This window comes from Cicer arietinum, chromosome 3, assembly GCF_000331145.2.
Source record: "Cicer arietinum cultivar CDC Frontier isolate Library 1 chromosome 3, Cicar.CDCFrontier_v2.0, whole genome shotgun sequence".
Classification (NCBI taxonomy): Eukaryota; Viridiplantae; Streptophyta; class Magnoliopsida; order Fabales; family Fabaceae; genus Cicer; species Cicer arietinum.
This window is the reverse complement of record NC_021162.2, coordinates 3,802,334-3,824,444: the sequence shown is the minus strand read 5'-3', so window position 1 is coordinate 3,824,444 and position 22,111 is coordinate 3,802,334. Positions and strand designations below refer to the sequence as shown.

General features: G+C 25.2%; 1 protein-coding gene and 1 long non-coding RNA gene across 4 annotated transcripts; both read left to right on the top strand.

Moving 5' to 3' along the window:
• Nucleotides 1-1,343: 1,343 nt before the first annotated feature.
• On the top strand, nucleotides 1,344-16,236 carry LOC101495301 (ent-copalyl diphosphate synthase, chloroplastic-like). Of its 3 annotated transcripts, XM_004491794.4 has the most exons (15): nucleotides 1,354-1,566; nucleotides 2,429-2,500; nucleotides 2,598-2,692; nucleotides 2,857-3,163; nucleotides 3,386-3,569; nucleotides 3,793-4,007; nucleotides 5,069-5,189; nucleotides 5,334-5,446; nucleotides 6,180-6,406; nucleotides 8,381-8,496; nucleotides 10,591-10,689; nucleotides 11,109-11,348; nucleotides 12,648-12,771; nucleotides 13,265-13,459; nucleotides 15,836-16,236. In XM_004491794.4, the coding sequence occupies exons 1-15, from the start codon at nucleotides 1,455-1,457 to the stop codon at nucleotides 16,055-16,057; spliced, it is 2,442 nt and encodes an 813-aa protein (XP_004491851.1). In that variant the 5' UTR covers nucleotides 1,354-1,454; the 3' UTR covers nucleotides 16,058-16,236. The 3 variants fall into 3 exon arrangements, 2 of the variants coding, with proteins under 2 accessions (XP_012568797.1, XP_004491851.1); XR_003471804.2 differs by lacking the exon at nucleotides 12,648-12,771 and having other exon boundaries at nucleotides 1,344-1,566; nucleotides 15,836-15,972; XM_012713343.3 differs by lacking the exon at nucleotides 10,591-10,689 and having other exon boundaries at nucleotides 1,347-1,566.
• Nucleotides 16,237-20,964: 4,728 nt separating this feature from the next.
• LOC113785844 (uncharacterized) lies at nucleotides 20,965-22,089 on the top strand. The gene is made up of 2 exons (XR_003472023.2): nucleotides 20,965-21,369; nucleotides 21,831-22,089. It is a non-coding gene; the product is annotated as an uncharacterized lncRNA (long non-coding RNA).
• The last annotated feature ends 22 nt before the right edge of the window (nucleotides 22,090-22,111 follow it).

Genomic DNA, 22,111 nt, shown 5'->3' with positions numbered 1-22,111 from the left:
AATTTTTGTACTACTACTTGAAACCAAATGTTGCATCTCTTTAAATGATAATAAAACATTCCATTCCAAGAAAAATGATAAACACATAGATGTTGTATTGTCTATTCTTCTCACATCTCGAAAAGTGGGTACCTCTCCATTTTTCTCTTTTAAAACCTCTTTTTATTTTTTTATTATTTTACTTTTGATTCTATTTTTTATGTTAAATTTACTTTTCTTTGTTGCTCTTTTGCAAATTTATGCATTGTTGCTCTGCTATAGAGTGAGTTTATTGGTCAATTTTATTTTTCCTATTTGCATGCATATTATAAATGAGATTTAATTGTTGATTGTTTTTTTGACGATTTGATATGTTTAATTATAGAACAATATAATATTGGTCAACATTGTAAATTGTCCTCGGGGGTGCACGGATTATATGCTAGTCATTATTTATTTTCAAATAAAATAATAATAACCTTCATCACATAAACAAATACCTTATAAACATGTGAGTTTAAATTGCTTTTTTTTTTTTTTTTTACAAATTTGATAATATTTTTAATCATATGGAATCAATTGTTATTCACCAACCATACATAAAGATTTATGCGGTGGAGGTGTAGAAGTTTCATACAATAATGTCACTCTTAATTAAATTCATATGTAAAGTTATATACATATTTATAATCAAATCACACAATGTTATATTAATGGAGTTGAATGTAATAAAAGAGATATATTTTATAATATAAAATTATGACTTAACTTACAAGAATCACTTAGATTTTGTGTTAAAAAATATTTCAAATAAGATTAGCTTCTAACAGAGTATTTGTGAAAAAAATACCTTTAATAATATCATTTTGTTATTTTATTTTTTTAAATATTTTCATAATTAAATATAATTAAATGCATATAAAAAATAATATAAATTAGTATTTTTGTCTCTAAATATAAAATCTTCTTTAAATTTTCAATTACAATAAAATTAGTTTTAACTATCATACTCCTAATTAATTTACATCTTTCTCTACATTTAACCATAAATAGTAGAAAAGAAATATTAACTAATTGTGTTTATATATTTATATATATATATATATATATAGTTCACAAGTACCCTTTTTTCTTTTAACCATAATAGGTGACAAGTACCCTTTTTTCTTTTAACCATAATAGGTGACAAGTACTACTTTCCATATATAAGTGTTGGGTGTATAAATGATATTAATAATTTGGAGTGAATAGTGAAAACAATGAGAGAAAAGAGAATAAAAATGAAAGAAGGAAAAGGACATGAGTGCCCTCAAGTAATGAGTTTGAGATGATGCCATGCATCCATTAGTGGGAATCTCAAGAGAAGTCATTTCTGTCTCTTTGCCTCTCCTTTGGCTTTTAAATTACACTCACTTCTTAGCTACCTTTCTCTCATCATCACAATACTTACTTCCTTCTATCAACACACACATATCATGTCTACTCACTTCTCCACCCACTACCACCTTCCCTCTTTCTCTTCTTCTAACTATTTTTCTTTTCTTTCTTCATCTTCCTCTTCTTCTCTCTTCTCCAAATCCTCTCTTGGTAAGTGTAATATTCAATTCATTAATTTCTTACACATCATTGTTCTTCTTCTTGCTCTTACAACCCATACATAATTTTTGTCTATTAATTTTTAAGTCATAAAAGAAGTTTTGATCTATTTTTATTTTTGTTTTAACATTTTGAGATTATAAAAAATATCCTACTAATTTAGAATTCGATCAAAAAATAAAAAGAAAAATAAACGAATTCGATTAATTAGGAGTTCGACCAAAAAATAAAAAAAAATTAATCGCTAATTATTTTAGTAAGAATTTAAATTCAAATCATCGTGATAAATTCATGCTTAGCCGAAGTTAATTAACTACTTAGAAGTTTTGGTCTATTAGTTCATGTCTTTGATTTTTTTTCTCTCTTATATATTTCATGTTACTTTTTTTTTTATGGGGACATTATTCTATTACCAAAAAAATAATAATATTTAAGCACAAAAAGTTGCATGCAAATTAATTTACAAGAAATTAAAGCTAACGGCCAAAACAAGCATCATCAAACAATTAATCATCATTTTTTTTATTTAATTGCTACCTTACTTTATTTTCTTCCTCTTGCATAATTTTTATATACAAGTTATTTTTTATGTAGAAGAGCAAAATAAACTAATTTAGAAGCTTAACTTAGTTAAGAACTTAAGTGATTTTAGCTCTATAAATTTCATCTTTAAATATTTCACTATCACAAGCAGGCCACAGTTGTAAGTTGTGTGCCTTTTTGTGTTGTTTTTTCCTTAATCCAAAAAGAAAACGATATAGTAAGAAAAAGAAATATTTAATCCAAAACAAACAAAATTCATGTTATTTAATATTACTATTATTATTGTTACTATTATTATATATATATATAGGTGTTGTGTCGTTTGTGGCTAAAGACAAACAAGAGAAAAGATGCAGAGCTATATCCAAATCACGAACTCAAGGTATATATAGTTGAGATTCTTAATATTAGTTTATATTATTTAAAAAATATTATTTAAAAGAAATTAAATTATTTAATATTTCTTTTGTACTTTACAGAAGTATTTCAAACAAGTGTTGCAACTTTAAAGTTGAGTGAGATCAATGTGGAGAATGACATAGTCATAGAAGTTGGGGAAGAACAAGATATTGAAGTACTTTTTTATAAGATTAATTAATATTTATTTAAAGTTTCTCTGTTATGTTCTCTGTTTTTGTGCCTTTTCAAATTACACTTTTTTAATTTTGTTTTCTTATGCATTTTTCATTTGTTCAATGCAATTCATCAATTTAATACTATTTTTTTTTTATTAATAAGGTGGATTTAGTGACGGATGAGATCAAGAAACGAGTAAACACAATCAAATCAATATTATGTTCATTGGAAGATGGAGAAATAACTATATCTGCTTATGATACTGCTTGGGTTGCTCTTGTTGAAGATATTCATGCTATTGGCACCCCTCAATTTCCTTCTAGTCTAGAGTGGATTGCGAAAAATCAACTTTCAGACGGTTCGTGGGGCGATAATCGATTGTTTTCCGCTCATGATCGAATCATTAACACATTGGCTTGTGTTATCGCATTAAGATCTTGGAATATGTACCCCGAAATGTGCGACAAAGGTAATACGCATTAGTCCTATCGTTAATGTTTTGAATTGCGATCGCAGTTGTAATTATGTATATCATGAGGAATTTCTGGTCAAATATAGTCGATATCGTCTCAATTTCAGTTGCATTAAAAAAAATATGTCATAACTTAGATTGTGGTTGCAATTAGATTATTTCGTTAACATATGGTTATTTCATAATTGTTAATTGATTTTTCATTATTAATGTCTATAGGAATGATTTTTTTTAAAGAGAACCTTAACAAGCTTGAGAATGAGGATGAGGAGCACATGCCAATTGGATTTGAAATTGCTTTCCCTTCGCTTCTTGATCGAGCTCGTGGTTTGAACATTGATGTGCCAAATGATTCTTTTATATTGAAAAACATTTTTCAAAAGAGAGATGAAAAACTCACAAGGTACCTTAGTTGTAGTCATAATTATGCTTGTGCCATGCCCATATCTATTTTCATAATTGAATTCAAAGTAACCTTATCTTACAATCTAGGAAATCAAATTAAATTACATTTTATTTATAAGTCACTACTTTTTTTTTCTTCTTTCTAAGTTGTGCAATAATTTAATGTGTGTGTCATTATTGTGTTGTGTGGGCCTTGATTGTGGTGTTATGTTGGGATATAGAATACCAAGAGAGATAATGCATAAAGTGCCCACAACTTTGCTTCATAGTTTGGAAGGAATGTCAAGCTTGGATTGGAAACAACTTCTAAAACTACAATCTCAAGATGGATCATTCTTGTTTTCTCCATCTTCCACAGCTTTTGCACTAATGCAAACTAAAGATGAAAATTGCCTCAAATATTTGAATAGTGTTGTTACAAAGTTCAATGGGGGAGGTAAAGTGCTATACTACCTATTTGGCTAACTCTTACCTCTTTGTTTCACTTCCAATTTTTCTTGCATACCCTTTTTTATATATATATATATATATATATATATATAGGGACGTTGATGGTTGGTTTTTTTAAAAGGAAAACTATATCTATTTTAAAACCAACATATGAATTTAAATTTATAACCAAATCAATTATTTGGTTTAAAACCGGTTATAAAATCAATTGTAAAATAGGTTATGGTTAAATAACCGATTTATAATTAAGCAACCGGTTTTAAAAATTTTAATTTTAAAATCGATTTTTTTTAAAATCGGTTAAAATTTGATTATTTTTTAAAAAAATATTTATTCATAGTTTAAAAATCGGTTATTTAAAAAAATTGATTTTTTTGGATAAATTTTTTTAAATAAATTATCACCAAATTTTTCGAGAAAAAATTCGATTTAAAATTTTATTTATTTATATTTTTCTGATAATTTTTCGAAAAAAATAAATTTCAATTTTTTTTTCAAGAAATAAAATCTCAAAATTAACAAAATATTGGTAGTGGATAAAAACCAAATAAAGATCAAATCCAAATATAAAACATAAGTGGTTATCCAATCGGTTTATAAATAAACCGAATTATAACCATATAATTTTAACCGAATATTTAAAATGGATTTAGATCCGGTTTTGGATTTGGGCTTCATAATCGGATTTTTTGCACAATCCTATATATATATATATATATATACTCCCTTCAGTCCAATTTATTGGAGAATTTTTGATTTTTTTTAATTCATTTATTAAAAAAATTATGAATTTTAAAATATATTTATTGTTTAAATGATATTTTTACCATCATCTAAAATATTTGATTGTTTAATGTTATTTAGAGTTCATTAGGAAAATCATTCAAAAAGTTAGGATAATTAATGAATTCATTAGTTTTGATTTTTTGATTTTTTTATATTATTTTTGCTCAAAAAGTATAATAATTTTTTTATGATGTCATGCCATGAATAATATGTTTATTAATTTTGTTCATGCATGATTGTGTGTTTATGTCTATATTTCAGTTCCAAATGTGTATCCAGTGGATTTGTTTGAACATATTTGGGTGGTTGATCGAATCGAACGTCTTGGAATATCACGATATTTTCAACAAGAGATCAAAGATTGTATGAATTATGTTCAAAGGTAATTTAATTAATAGATAATAATGACCCTCAAATTAATATTTTTTTAATTACCCATTTGAACAAATTAATTAAGAGTTCTTCATCCACATTATGATAAGAAATTTTATAATGTAAATTTTATAATGTATAAATGAAATTTCAGATATTGGACTGAAAAGGGAATTTGTTGGGCAAGAAATTCAAATGTTCAAGATATTGATGACACATCAATGGCTTTTAGATTGCTAAGATTACATGGTCACCAAGTTTCAGCTAGTGAGTATTTAATGGTTTTATCTGATTTGTTTATTTATTAGTCATTTGATTTATATGAAGTCTATGGACCGTAGTTCAATTAGTTCAATGGATTCAACCACATATAAATTAAATGACTAATAAATAAATATAAAAAATATTATTTAAAAAAAATTATTTGCAAACCAAAGTCGACCCAAGCCCAAGACAAATGAGGTTAGGGTTTTAGGCCTTAAATTTTTCGAATCTCTAAATTAAACATCGAAATAATGAAAATTATTATATTGTCAAATCTATTTATTGACAAAAAAAAAAAAAAATAGTGGTTTAGTGGTATTGCAAGGAATATCAATTGAAAGTTCTTAGGATCAATTCATGCATTCTGCATTTTGCACTTAAAATGTGCAATTTTTTTATTTTTTTATTAAATTACTTTTAAAATGACAAAAAAACTTTTTATGGCAGTGTGCCTAATAACTTATGCCAATGTATTTTATTATGACTCATAAAGCTAAAATAATTATGTTTTTAAAATTATAATAATTGATAACAAAAATATAATATAATATTTTTTATTAAATAATATTATTAAAGTTAAAAAAATCTTATATAAAATTTTAGTTTAGACCTTCAAATAATTTGGGTCAGTTGAATCCCATAATACAATATAAAATATTTACTAAATTTGTAGTATATAATTTAATTAAATGTTTATTTATGCAATAGTAATGAATTTTGATTTCATATTTGATAGATGTGTTTAAGCACTTTGAGAGAAATGGTGAATTCTTCTGCTTTGCTGGTCAATGCACACAAGCTGTGACAGGAATGTATAATCTATTTAGAGCCACTCAAGTGCTTTTTCCAGGGGAGAAAATTCTTGAACATGCAAAGCACTTTTCTTCAAAGTTTTTGAGAGAGAAAAGAGAAGCAAATGAGCTAATAGATAAATGGATTATCATGAAAAACCTTCCTGAAGAGGTAAATAATTTATTTCACTACCACTAGAAAATAAATATAAGGCCTATTTGTTACTTTATTTATTTATTTATTTATTTTTTAGTTATTTTTTTAATATTAGGAGTTATTCATCCATATGTTAAAGCTTTTAAAAAAAAATGAGAATCCAAAGAAAAAAAAATCTAAATATTGCTTGAAAGTTAATGATTTTCATTAGATTTTTTATTTTTTTTATAAAAAATGTGATTTTTCATTTTAATAGACTATATAATAACTTTTTTTTTCATAAAAATATTTAATAGATAATCTATAAATTATTGAATACCAATTTTTTATTTACAATATGTATAAGAAAGACACATAATATATATTGAGTAATTCTCAATCGAAATTATACGAAATTATTAGAATAGTCTACAAAAGAGGCACGGTTTACCTTCCACAATTTCATAATCTATATAATAAGATAACATAAATTCACAATTTGAATTTTAACTAGCAATTAGGAGTACAAAGTTGATGTTCATAATTAATTTTTTTGTGGACTAGAATTATTAAAATTTATATACTAATTTAAAATATGTGCTGGAGAAAATATTAACATACTATAACCAAAGATTTTTGTGTGTTATTTTAAAGATTTCATATGGGACCATTTTAACATAATATACACTAATTTATGGGATCATTTTAGGAGTTTGCTAATGTCATAGGACCACTTTAATTAATGTAAGTAGTATTATTGCTAGCTAGTTATTAGTACTAATTAGTGGCTGAAATCGAAGAGTGCATGTCTTTGGTAGTGAGACTACCCTTCCATTCTTTTTTAATATTTTAAGGTTCTTTACATATACTAATAAAATTAATAATTTGAATTATTTCTATAAATAATTTTTTATTACTTCTTTCAATTTATTTATCTCTTCATGTAAATAGATAAGAGCATTGTTAACAAAATAGTACTCTATTCTATTTAGAAAAAAAAAATAGTATTCTCTTTATTCTATAATAAAAATTTATTTGATAATTTCACGTAGATTAAAAAAAATATAAATGAGAGAGACAATATAAAACTATTACTAAATTATGTTTATTAAATATTAATGTATTTGTCATAATCATTGTTACAAAAGTGAAAGAAAGTGATACATATAATATTAATTAATTCATTTTGTACATGTAAAAACAATTCGTAAAGTCAATTCATATAAGTTTATCTCATATTAAAATAGTATTACATACTATATACATGATACATACTTATATAGAAAATTTCAAATCAATTATAAAGAAAAAATGTATCATAAACAAAATCAATTACAATTGAATCGAATGTGAAAATTAAGATGAAAAAAGATAAAAGAAATCTACGTCAAAAATTATCTACGAGTTTATTAGAATTCGTTGTGAGTCTAAATAGTAAACTTCATTTTATTTCAATGTTTACTAAAATTTGGGTTTACGTTAGAGTCAACTCGAAATTAAGATCTCTTTATTTTAAAAAAAAACATTTTTTAAAATTTGTATTAATTTTACTCGTTAACAAGAAAGTAAATAAATATTTGAAATAAACAATTATTTAAATTTCAAAAAACAATAAAAATATCAATAAATTATTTTTATTATTTCTAAAAATGTATTTTCATTGACTAAAAAAAAATTAACACTTCATCTTATCCCATGATGATGACTTCTAAAGCATATTTCATAAAGTAAAATAAACACGCATTTAAAAAGAAAAATTCACAAATTAATCAAACTCTAGATTTTTTAGAATCATAAGATTCTAGAGTTGTGGTAAGAGGTGAATTATGTCACTCGAATCCAAAACTAGTTGATTCTCCCCAAAACGTGTTGAGATGCAACAATTGAGTTAATTCACAAGTTTTACGACCTTTCTTGAAAAAGTCATTCATCTTAAAACAATTTATTTCATAAATTAAAAAATAAATTAGATAAATAATATTAGATAATGTGTCTCCATTTGATGAGCAGGTGGCTTATGCATTGGACGTGCCATGGTATGCAAACTTGAGTCGAGTGGAGACAAGATTTTATATTGATCAATATGGTGGTGAAAGTGACGTATGGATAGGGAAAACTCTTTATAGGTACTTTTCACTATTTTATTCTAACTAAATTACAAATTAACATCCATTCCCCTACCCCTTCCTTTCTTTTTGTCTTAATTAATTAATAAAAGAAAAATTCTTTTTAGGCTATAAGGCAGTTTTTTATCAAAAAAAAAAAAATTCTATTTTAATTATAATTACAAATTAACATCCTTTTCCCCTCTTTTTTTTTCTTAATTAAGTATAAAAAAATATTTTTTTTAATGAAAATGCAATTTTAGTTCTCTATTTTAGTAAATCCATAATTTTGGTCTATATTAATTTTCTGCAATTTTGGTCCTCTCGTTCAAAAAAAAAATGGATATTTAATCTTCCTCTTATTTTAAGCTTAAATGTTGATGATGTAATAATAAAATAAATGATGTGTAGAAAAATGTATACGATGACTTGAAATTTTAATTTAATTAATACTATTTTAATAATATCTGAAACAAAAAAAGGGGTTTTAACCGTAGAGAAATTATGATACATTTTTAAAGTAAATAAAAGTAATTTATCAAAAAAAGTAAAAAAAATAATATAATAAAAAATTTAATTTTTTTAGAAATTTTAAATCAAAGAAAATAATTTTTAAAAAATATTAATTTTATTTTTTTAGTTTCATAACTTTTTTAAATAAAAAAGAAATAATTTTTTTATATATATAGAAATTATTAAATGATATTAAGTAATTTAAAATCAACCATAAAATTTAGGAAATGTAACAACTATTTGAGGATAATTTTCTAAATAATCAACCATAAATTATTCATACTATGATTAATCAATCATGATATAAATAATTTAGTACATTAAACACTATTCTTAATGTACATGAAATTAGTTATTTTTATTTATAATTGAATCCAAAGATAATATAAAGAACCTAAAGTACTTCATTTGATTCTAAATATAAAAAAAAATTATTTTTTTTATAAAAATTATAAAAGAAAATTGAGTCAATAAAAATTGATGTATCTGATCTAAAATTTAAACCAAATAGATCAATTTTCTCTTCTATGTAGAACTAGATGGAATCTTACTCTCACTATCCAAAATATGTAATTGATTCTAAATGTAGTATAGGGAATGCAAATAAATCATATTATTAAATAAACTCATATTTTTATCATATTTTTCATCACCCATTTTCTTTGATCTAGACGAATATGATGATGATTTAGGGGAAATATGAATGAAAGAGAGTGATTTATGGTTGAAGGAATAAAAAGAGGGATCTTAAGCCCTTAAAAAATCACATTTTCATCATCCCTTGTGAAACTCAATTCTCAAATCTCCTATTTTCTTCTCAAACTCTAACTTTCCCTTTCTTCAACCTTTTCTTTAAGTTTCCCATTAGGTTTCATTCACAAGGTCTCATAGAAGAAGAATGTTATTGAGAATGGTAATCTGAATGTGAATTTGAGTGATTTTTTTTTTTTTGAGTGATGTGGTGGATCTTGAAGAACTTGAAAACCATGTTTTGATTGGAACTATGAGAAAAAATGGACTCATATTGTTCTTGGCGAGGATTTGAAGATGAAGATAATAGACATAACTCCACACTCTATTTATGAAAGTGTGGGTTGAATAAGATATGAATTCTAAATTTGATGACGAAATAATTTTCTTTAAATATAAAGATAAATTTTGTGCGTTTATTTGAAGAGTGTGCTAAAAAAAGATAATAGTGTTAAAATTTAAAAACCTAAACGATCAAGTTAAACATAAAAAATAAATCTTTATTTTAAATTAAGTCAACAAAAAATATTATGAAGAAAGTAATCTAGATTCTTTTATAGTAGTGTTTCACACACTTTTAAAATAAAATGAAAGTATTCTGTTTTTTTTTTTTTTTAACTTTTGGGGTTAATGGTAAACAACAAAGTAAAAAGGGTAGGTGTTTATATTTTAAGAGCTAAGATATGTAACAGAACTAATTTATATTCATTTATTTTTTTAATAAAAATATTCATTAATTTTCTTAAAAAATATTCATTAATTTGTTTATGTTTCATACAATTAACATAATTTGATTTAAAAAAAATACTTTCTCTTGCAATTTTTTCCTAAATTAAATTACTTTTTTCATAGGATGGCATATGTGAATAACAACAATTATCTTGAGCTTGCTAAATTAGACTACAACAATTGCCAAGCACTGCATCTAAAAGAGTGGGGCATGATTCAGAAGTAAGAGCAACTAAAATTATTCCAATATATATTAGAATAACACTAACACTTAAATTCATTCAATAACATTTTAATAAGTTAAAATCAATCTTTGGATTAAAAATTATTATTATATAAATTATGCATATAAATTTTGATAATAATTTATGATTATTTTTTATGTAAACAAAATGTATCAAAATTAACGTGAATAGAGTAATTTTATATAACGTTAATTTTAATGCATCTAAATAACATAAAAAATAATTATAAATTAATGTTAAAAATTATAAATATAATTTATACGATACTAATTAATTTTTAATCCAACAATTAATTTTAAATTATATTTATCTTGTAAAATATTATTTAATTAGTGTAATTCTTGTATTGTAATTTTTGAATTCTCAATGTTATTGTAATAATGACATTTATTATAGGTGGTACTTGGAATCTAGATTGGGAGAATATAGATTGAGCAAAAGGGGTCTTCTATTGGCCTATTTTTTGGCAGCAGCAAACATATTTGAACCTGAAAAGTCTCATCAAAGACTTGCATGGGCAAAAACCAAAGTCTTGCTTGAGACAATTAAATCTTATATTAGTGATGCTAATTTGAGAAATGATTTTGTGAAATCTTTTAGTGATTGCATCAACCGGCGAGATTATTCCATTGGCCGGTAAGTTAACCAACCATTTCAATCTAATTTAATGTGATTTAGATTGAATCAATTTTTGATTGAATCATTTACCATTATAAAAAAAATCTATTAATACTAATATTATAATGTCATATAAATTAATAGAAGGGTGTTATAATTTATATGACATTATAACATTAGGATTAACAGATTTCTTTTATACTAATGTTATAATGTCAAATCCTAATAAAAGGGCTCTAGTTAAAAGGGTGAGTGTTGATTAGTCTACCTTCAAGCATGACCAGTTCAATAAATCTAAAAGTCTAAAACAAAAAAATCAAACCATTTAAAAGTTAACAATAGTAAAATTAGAGGCCTTTTAAGTCTAACTATTTTTACAATAGTAAGACAAAAAGTTAAAAGATACAAAATTAAACAACTCACCAATAAATACTAAATACATTCATTTGAGTGAATAAATTTTTATTTAATTAAGAGTGAAATTTATACTATAAAGACTAAAAACTTTAATACTAAATAAATTAATCATATTAATTAAATCAAAAATATAAATTTGAAATCTTAAAATAGTTGAGGTCTAAAGGGCAACCTCACTTGTCTCTTGTTGGATTTATCCTGCTTCCAAAGTAGTTAAAAACTCTAATTACAATTAATTAAGAAAAATAGTGAATTATAATAGTACCATGTTAATTTTGTATATTTTTTTAATACTGTTAAAAAGAATACATGTTATTGAATTTTTTCTTTCTATAAATATTGAAACATGACAAATTGTGTCATCAAATATCAAATTTGTATATACTTGCTTTTTATGTTACATAATAATGGTTCTTGGCAACTTATTGTTGTGTACATTTTGAGTGTAACATATCCCTTTCAATTAATGCTTATTGATATGCAAATATTTAGTGGTGAAACTTTAACCAAAGTTTTGCCCGTGGTGTCTAGCACTATTTTTTTTTGCTTTCTTATTCCCAATCATTTTGTAGAGTAGGCACCAAATTTTCTAGTCCACCTAGAGTAGATTCACAATCTTGTTAACTATTATTGTGTAAATAATTTATAGTACATCCAATGATTAAAATGGAAAAGTAATTTATATTATATATTTACAAAATTAAGTAGAGACGTACATTGAAGTGTCCCATATAAATTAGTATTTACAGTAATTCATTTTTATAAGAAATAATTAGGTCAACCAAAATCGATATATTTTAATCTGTAATAAAAAAAATTTGAAAAAAAATATTAATTCCTTAGTAGTTTGGTTTTTAGGAAATTGAATAATATATATATTTTTTATGTGTATGAGTGCAGAAGGGTGATAAAGAACAAAACAGGACATGAACTTGCTGAGACATTAGTTACAACCATAGATCAAATATCATGGGATATACTTGTGTCTTATGGTCATGAAATTGGATATGATATGCATCATTGTGTGAGTCTCCCAATCCTCAAATTTCTATTAATATTAATTTGGTTGATTTGTTTATTACTTACCATGGGAAAGCTCTTGTATTGATAATTTTAGCACAATTATTATTTTGAAAAATGAAACATTGAGATGATTTTTTTTTTAGCATCATGTTTATTATTGGGGAAAAAAAATCCTAAGTGACAACATAATAAGAGTACCTAAAATAGTTTAAAAAATATTATGCAAAGATTGCTCTTAATTAAAAATAAATTCAAAATGATTGATAACATTTTTTTATTAAAGTTTTAAGCATGAAAATTCATTTATAATTTTATTGAGATATTTTTTTTAACATGATTATTTTCTTATTGCCCCCACCTATTGGTCGACTGAAAAAAGAAAATCAGAGATGAAAAAGAGAGAATAAAAATCATTAGATCAACACATACCACAAAACAAAAGTATTGGTTCAAATGTCTCAAGCATTTTGACTTTTTCTTTCATGTTATTGTAGTGGAAAAAGTGGCTTTCAAGTTGGCAAATTGAAGGAGACAATTGTGAAGGAGAAGCAGAGCTTTTGGTACAAATAATAAACCTAAGTGCTGGCCATTGGATTTCTGAGGAGCAAATATTCAATCCACAATACAAGCATCTTCTTCAACTCACTAACTCTATTTGCCATAAGCTTCGTTGCTATCAAAAGGACAAGGTAAGGGACAACACATAAATTTTGCAACATTCCAATTTTCCACAAATAGAAAATTACGTATTTGACACAATCACACAATTTAGACCACAAATTCAAGATCAGACAACTCGTATTTTTACATTGTAAAATCACATCAAAATACAATGTTGAAATGCGACTCGTCCTACCTTAAAAATAGCTTTAATTAGCGACATCTTGAAATGAGCTTGATTTCAATTGTTATCTTTAAATATTTTAAATCATTAAAGCATTTTTTTAACTTATCTACTTATATATATATATATATATATATATATATATATATATATATATATATATATATATATATATGTCTTGATAAACAAATAATATAAATAATGGTCTATAGGCTTGTTTTAAGAATAAAAATAGAAGTTGAGGTTAGAGAAAATTCTTCTAACACAATAAAAAATAAAAATATATGTGAAAATTCTAAAATCTGACAAAAATTCATAATTATTGTCTAATAAAAGTCAGATAATAATATTATGTAAAAAATATTATAACTTATGAACTTCTCTTAAACATCTCACAACCTCAAAATAGCTATGCTTTTCAAAGCAAATATCTAACTACATGTCACAAGTCTGTCAAACAAGAGAGAGAGAGAAAAGTCGTATAAAGTTAGAGTCAATATATATAACATTGACCTCTTTCTTTCTTTTGAATGTTAGACAATGTGAGACTATTTCATCATTTATCATTTTAACCAATTTCAACAATTTCCACTTTTGGTGGAATGATTCATCTTCTACTTCTATTATATACCCCAACAATCATAATTCAAATAAACTATCATGCTCCATCATATGGAGTATACTTTACTTAGAGCTAAATCACTTCAATAATTTCTTCTACATGTTGACAACCAACCTTAAAATTTAGTGTAACTATCATGTTTGTTTTCTCAAAAAATTCTTCAGCAATTGACATAATCTCACAATACGCCTTGAATCAATGTTATCTAATGCCCATATGTTGATATGCCAGCAATAATTCATCATTTTTTCATCGGAGCACTGAAAATGCCATGAAAATACATTTCTCATTTTTTAGAGATCATCCTCTACCATCAAGAGGGAGACATTACTAACATTTGACTCATATCCCTCCGCTGCCATTTCTCTACTAGGAAAATAATACTTTATATGTCCATATTTTGAACATTTCCAATATTTTAGAATTATTCCATGGTTTTTCTTCACATAAGACTCACCTCTAGCAACCAACATTGGGTTTGATGAAGTATTATCATCACTTTTCAATCTTTTTTCTTCAGAAATAATTTTGTAGGCAACTTCTTCAAAGTTCCATTTTAAAATATCAAAATACGTTTCATATGCTCATAAGAAGATAAAATGGACCGAATGAGTCTTAAAGCTTTTTTTATCTTCATCGTTAATGTTATCTTCAATAATTTATAATTCATAGGCAATATCATTGAGAGTACTTAAATGATCAAATACTTTCATATTTTCATTCATGTTTAAGTTATGAAACTACTCCTTCAACAATATGATTTGAAATGTCTATTGTCTGATGTAACATTTCATGTTTCTCCAAAGCTATTCAATCGACAACTTGACCTGCACATTTGCAAGAATATTCCTAGTCAAATACAATTCAATTGCCCTTGAAGTCCCCAAACCTAATCTTTTCTAGTCAACACCTTGTGTAATCTCAATTGTAATAACACAATATTGGCTTGTATTTTTCATAAGGCAAAATTATTTTCTGCATCAAATTTCTCTATGTCAAACTTCACAATACTTAAAAACTTTGACATTGTAGTAATATGAAAATTGAATTTGTAAACCACACCACATGTAATCTTCTCTAAAGAGAGCTGAGTCACAAACAACTCCTTAAATATCAAGTTTTTCTCAATCACAGCTTCTCCCATGGGCGAAGCTTAGTTATGACCGAGAAAATAAGTATACCTATAATAATATTTATCTATAATATATGGTATATATAACCAATGTCTTGCTAATAATACCAAATTGTGGAATGTCTTAGTGGTAATGAATATTTTTATAAATCTTATGTCCCTTGTTCAACTCTCCATGTTAATGGTTTTTGTTATTTTTATTTTAAATATAGTAGTTTGTTTGACAAAATTGTAAATACTTGGATTCGAATCGAATACTTTTAATACATCTTAAAATTATAATTAATATTATATGAAAAAAGCAAATTATGTAAAATTACTAATAAATAATAATATAATTTTTTGCCATGTATTTATTATTTAAAGTAATGATGTATAATATTTTTTTGAAAAAATTGGTATATCATTTGTTGATTGTTTAATCTACTTAATTCTTTAATTGCATTTTCTTTATTAAAAATTACCAGGAACTTAACAGCAGCAGCTGCGAAAACATTATTACCCCAGAAGCAGAGTCGAAAATGCAAGAACTCGTACAATTGGTGTTTCAAAAATCTCCAAATAGCATTGATTTTAATATCAAGAATACATTCTTTATTGTTGCAAAAAGTTTTTACTATGAAGCTTTCTGTGATTCAAGGACCATCAACTTTCATATTGCCAAAGTTCTCTTTGATAAAGTTGTTTAATGTCTTTGAATAGGTATTAGATTTGTCCATCATTGTACATAATTTTCCTATGATATGATATTAAAAAAATAGGAATATATAAATATATATTAGCTATTGTGTTTCGATGTATATATAATCGTATTTTGTAAATGAGGTATTAGTTTAATTTTATAATAATGTGCATATTTAGTTCCGAAGTAGGATTGTCTTAGAGCAATAATTTGATATTAAAAGATTAAGAAAAACGAAATTGCGAATTAGATATACTAGACGTTTGTTAATGAAGTTCAATCAATGCATACGTCTCTGACTACACAGCAGATGTAGTTATTTTGTATTAGATTGAAGAAAATAGGATTTTGTATTTTGATTTAAAGTTCATATTACTTAAGCAGCGATATCAATCATAAATAATATTAATTCTTTAACTTAATTCAAATTAACTCAAGATCAATTTTGATTTCAAACATAAAGTTTAGAACAATCTAGATGAGTTAAAGATAAATAAAATAGATTAGTTCTAAGTGATATTTGATCAGTGAGTGAAAAATAAATAAAGATAAGAAGATCATACAATGATGTATCCTGATTCACTCAAGTTGAACTACGTTCAGTCCTCACAATATGTGAGATTTTCCACTAATGTACTTAACACCAAAACTTTCTTGCTTTCACAATATCTTTCTTGATCAGTTTCAAAATTCACCTTTCAACCTTGATAGGATTTTTACAGTTACTTTTCAGTCTAGAAAACATTTTTACAATTAACCTTTTAATAATTTAAAGGATTCTTACAACATATTCAAACTATCTTAAGATAGAGATTTGAGCTACAAATAATGTGTATGTTAAAAATATTTAGGATCAAAAACTACTCAACACTTGTTTGAGATTGATTATTAGTAAGAACTCAACAAAGTGGTCCTTGAATATAAAGAGAGAGTTGGAGTTTTGCTTAAGAGAAGAGTTTTGTTGCTTGAGTATGAATGTTTAAGAATCAAATGATTGCCTTTAAAACTCTTGCATTTGTCTTCTCCTTGATCTTTCATTAATAGATGATGATAGGATTAAAACACAATCAAGATCAATAACCAAGTAAAGCTAGGACAACAAGAATGAAAAAGACAATGTTGTTGCACTTTTTACAGAAAACCCAACATGTGTGCGAGGCAGAAAACTAACACCAAACAACTGCTAAAAATCTCATTCACAATACTCATTCAAACACAAAATCAAGAACGTTCTGGTTGCAAAGAAAGAACATTCTAGATAAAATAAAAACCATGTCTATTAATTATCACTTTGAATAGTTGTCTCTCTTAAGGATCAATAACAGCTATAATGAGTTATCTCTAACCTTCATCGTATCTATAAAAAGAACATCAATATCGAGAAATCAAAACTCTTTAATAAATAAAAAAGCCACAATTATCTTACACTAGAATCAATGATCTTTTTATTGAGTTATTGCTGATAATCAATATCAAACAAGTGTTGAGTAGATTCTGATCCTGCAACCTTATTTCATAATTCCATTTGAAACTCAAGTCTATTTCTTAAAATAGTTTAAGTGTATTATAAAAAATCCTTTTGTGATTAAAAGGTGATGTGTAAAAAATCATTTATGAATTAAAAGATAATTGTAAAAATCATTTCAAAGTTGAAAAGTGAATCTTGTAACTAATCAAGGAAGATTGTGTAAAAGCAAGAACGTTATTTTGTTAAGCACATTAGTGGAAAAACTCACAAATTGTGAGAACTGGACGTAGCTAACTTTAGATGAACCAAGATACATCATTGTGTGATTCTCTTATCCTTCATTATCCTCACTAACTATCACTAATCACGTAGAAATAATTTGTTTCATTTATTTTTAACTAACCAAGAACTTTCTGGATTTTTTTGTATGTAACCAAGATTGATCTTGAGTTAGTTTAAATTAAATGCAGAAATTAATACTTTTAAAAAGGATTACAATTCAAACTCTTCTTCCTTGTGATTGATATTGCTACTTCAGCTTCATGTAAATTTGTCCATCTAGATTACCATGAAGAAATGTTGTATTCACATCCATTTACTCTAAGTGTATGTCTCACCTAGTTACCAAAACTAACATTGCCCTAATAGAAGTATGTCTAACAACTAGAGAAAAAATAGCATCACAATCAATCCTCTTATGTTGTTAGTACTTTACAACAAGACGAGCTTTAAACTTTTCCCCTTCTTTTTATGTTATTGTTAGATTCCTCTCGTAACACCCACTTGCAACCGATAACCTTTTTCTCATAAGAAGCTAAACAAACTCTCATGTCTCACTCGTTCTTCGTTTGACCCCATTCACTTTCCATTGTCCATGAGTCATATTCAACATAATGACAAAATCACAATGAGCTACCATATGTGATTTTGCAACTTCCATCGGGAAACAAAACATAGACAATATATATTCTTGATAAAAAAAAAGTCACTGTATGTTTGTCTTTAAAATTATAATTGGTACTATGTATCATTGTATTTTGGGCTAAAAATCACCATATTATAGGTCAAAATTCTAGTTTGGGACTAACACTGCAACGCATGTAAAGAAAACTAGACAAAAAATTTTAATTTTAAATTAGGGGGACTATTTCATGAATGTGATAAAATAGGAGAACCAAAAGTGCAACTAAGCCTAAAAAAAATTATGTGAAGATGATATGATTTTCAAAAAAAAAAAATAAAAACCTTTATTTTTCATTTAATAAAAGAACCTAGTTTTTCATACACTCCTCCACACTTTAATCATTCATTTGAAAGAAAAAAAATAAGAAACATGGTATAACTATTATAATGTGTCTTGATTATGTATTTGATGAACTAACGTCATATGATAAGTTATTCCTGAACACTATTTTATCATGTCACTGTAGTTAAAATTCTCATCCTAAATTTATGTTGGCTTATAAAACAACACGATAGAATAATAATAGTAATTTACTCAGTTATACTTATAAAATATAATTTAAAATATATAAAATTAAAATATAAATACAAAATAATAGAATTTGATATTAAATTTAAAAATAAAATATTAATAATTAATTGTAAAAGATATGTATAATTTTAAGACAAAAGTAATTTTGTCATTTTATGTAATCTAATAAATTATTGTTCAAAATAAAAAAAATAATATTAAATGAAATTTTTAAAATAAGTAAAATGTTTTTACAATGCTAGTTTTTCCATTCGCATATAATGCTTATCAAATATTTATTTATCATAAAAACAAAATTGAAATTATTTAATTAATAGTGTCAATGGTTTATTTAAAATATTAAATTATTTAATTACTATTTAATATTTTAGTATTGTTTGTTAATTTATAATATTTAAAAATATTTTTATTTAAATATAATATATATTACATTATGTCATCATCGAGTGTGTACCAAACATATGACTCAATAAAATAATGTTATTTAGTTTGTTATCATAATCACATTAAACACATAAAAAAAATAATGTTTATCCTTTTATTATTTTAACATATCAATTATTCAATTTTTTTTATCATATCATGTTTGTATCATATTTTCCAAATCAAATGGACTCTAAAAAAATTTCATATTGACGACATTTTTTTTTCCTGCCCATATTAAGACTAGGTATGACAACGAAGGAGGGTGTAGACGAATTTTGCATCCCCAATCTGCCCTCGACTCTCTACACCTCATCCCCTCACCTGTCCATATATATATATATATATATATATATATATGTCGCGGTCTAAAATTTCGAGTGTTTTTCGAAATTCAATGGAGTCGCCACCAAAATTTATTTTAAAATAGGGAAAATATTGGGAAACCCTTAAAATAGTAAAAATAAAAAAAATGTGGTCTTTGAAACCAAATTTTTAGTTCGGGAGTCGATTATGCGTAGGGAAGGTATTAGCATCCTACGACATCCATTAAAAACGGTTACCTATAATTAATTGTGCAAGATTAATTTTAACTTAAGTATATTTATTTTTCTTTATTATTAAATATGAATAACAATTATTACTATATTTAAAATATGATTTTTGAAATAAATATGTACTTAACAAATAAAGGACAAAAAAAGAAATTTTTATTTATGTGCTTGACAAGAATATGATCTTGCTCCTACGTATCTCCCGGTGCGATGGAGAAATCAAAGCTACGTAGTTCTTGTTAAAAAATGTTGATGTGTTGATTTTTTTTTTAATGAAAATGAGTTTTGTTATATTAAAAAAATTGACAAGAAAAGAAAATAAATTTATTTAACTTAAAATAAAATAAAAATATATTTTTAAATATAAGTTTTAGGACTATCAAGTTGTACAACTTGTGTCTCAAAAACTCAAAGAATAAAAAGATGTCTCATCTAATTAGTCCTTTTAAGAATATTTTAAATTATTGTGTGATTTATAAAACTGAGTTTTAAAACCACCAAGTAGTACAACTTGTGTCTCAACAACTCCCATAATTAAAAATATCACATGCAACTCAAATTTAAAAAGTTAATTTTTTATACTTACTTATTTATAAAAATAAGCTTTAGAATAATAAACTTGTATAAATTGTATTCTGCTTTTTATGGATTAAAAGATGTTATCTTTAGTTAACTCCTAATAATTTTCATTTCTTGATTTATTTATGAGTTTTAATTTATTAATTTATAAGTTGAGAATTAGAACCGCCAAGTTGTCGCAACTTGTGTCCTAATAACTCAAAAAATAAATTAAAAAGATAACACATCTAATTAAATTTTAATGATTATTAATGTATTCAAAATAAAAAAATTTCAGAATTATTAAGTTATCATAACTCATATTATAATAACTTAAAACAAGATTTATTTTATTTTAATTTTGGCAAGATTTTTTTACAAACAAACTAAAAATTAAAGATAACAAAAGAAATAAAAACTTAAGAATTTAAGTGCAAAGTAAAAGCACACTGTGCCGTGCCTATGCCTATGCCTATTCATCCCTGCACAAACTGATCAAAAGCAAATGCAAGCTGGCTACTAGTTGCTTTTACGGGATTCATCTTTCAAGACAAATTTCAACTTCCAATATATTATTTGAAATTTTTAATAGTAACCTCATATTTAGTAAAAGGCAGCAAGGCAAATGAAAGTGATATGGAGCAATGAAACTAAAGCTCCACCAAATAAACTACAAAACAAATGAAACACTATATTAAAAGAGATGAAGAACAAAGACTAACTTGAGAGACACAGATTTGTATATAGTGGTGAAGAAGAAGATGGCGGGTGTAACAGTTGATGGCGGTTGACGGCGGTTACCGGTGGAAGCTAGAGTGACGGTAATATTCTATGTCTCTTGCTTTCTATTTCAGAATCTCTCATATTCTAAAAAATTTCTCTTTTTCTTGCTTATTTTTTTCGAAAAAAACTAAAACTCTCTTCTTTAGATGTGATTTTTTAATATCAGTAGTGTTTTTTTCCAGATCCCCCCCTTTTCTTTGAAATTTTATAGGGTATATTTATAGAGTTTTTTATGTGTTCAGTTGCTTTCTTTGTCTGCCTTGGTCCTTCTCTATCTATTTCCTGTTTGATGTTTTTTTCCTTTGCTTCATCATCTGCGTTTTTTTCTACACCTCTGATGCATTCATGATTTTGATTTACTTGCTTTGATATGTTCTGTTGCTGAGCTTTAATTTGTCCCTTAGTTTATTTTTTTAAACTCAAAATTTTGTCTCTTTGTTCTGCACAAAGTATACCAAGACTGACTTAAAAAAAAATGTTTTTATGTTTCTCTAATTAGTTACAAAGCAAAGGTCAATGACAACTACATTTGAAACAGAAAGGCAGCAACAAAATAGAGCCAAACACTGCATCAGAAACAGAGAGGCAGAGAGGCAACAACAGCAACAAATTAAAAATTATTGTAATTTAATTTAGTTTGGTTTAAATCTTATTTTAATTTTGCCTTTATTTTAGTTTGTAATTTGATTTGGTTTTAAAACTCTAATTAGATAAAAATGTAAATTTATGATACATAATAAAATTATTTATTGTAATTATTTTTATTTCCTTCCTTATATT

Bases quoted from the DNA above. Each gene is read 5' to 3' on its own strand.
- LOC101495301 (XM_004491794.4), top strand. From the start codon at position 1,455: ATGTCTACTCACTTCTCCACCCACTACCACCTTCCCTCTTTCTCTTCT. The intron at 2,693-2,856 runs GTACTTTTTTAT...TTTATTAATAAG, and splicing joins GGGAAGAACAAGATATTGAA to GTGGATTTAGTGACGGATGA. The intron at 11,349-12,647 runs GTAAGTTAACCA...GTATGAGTGCAG, and splicing joins CGAGATTATTCCATTGGCCG to AAGGGTGATAAAGAACAAAA.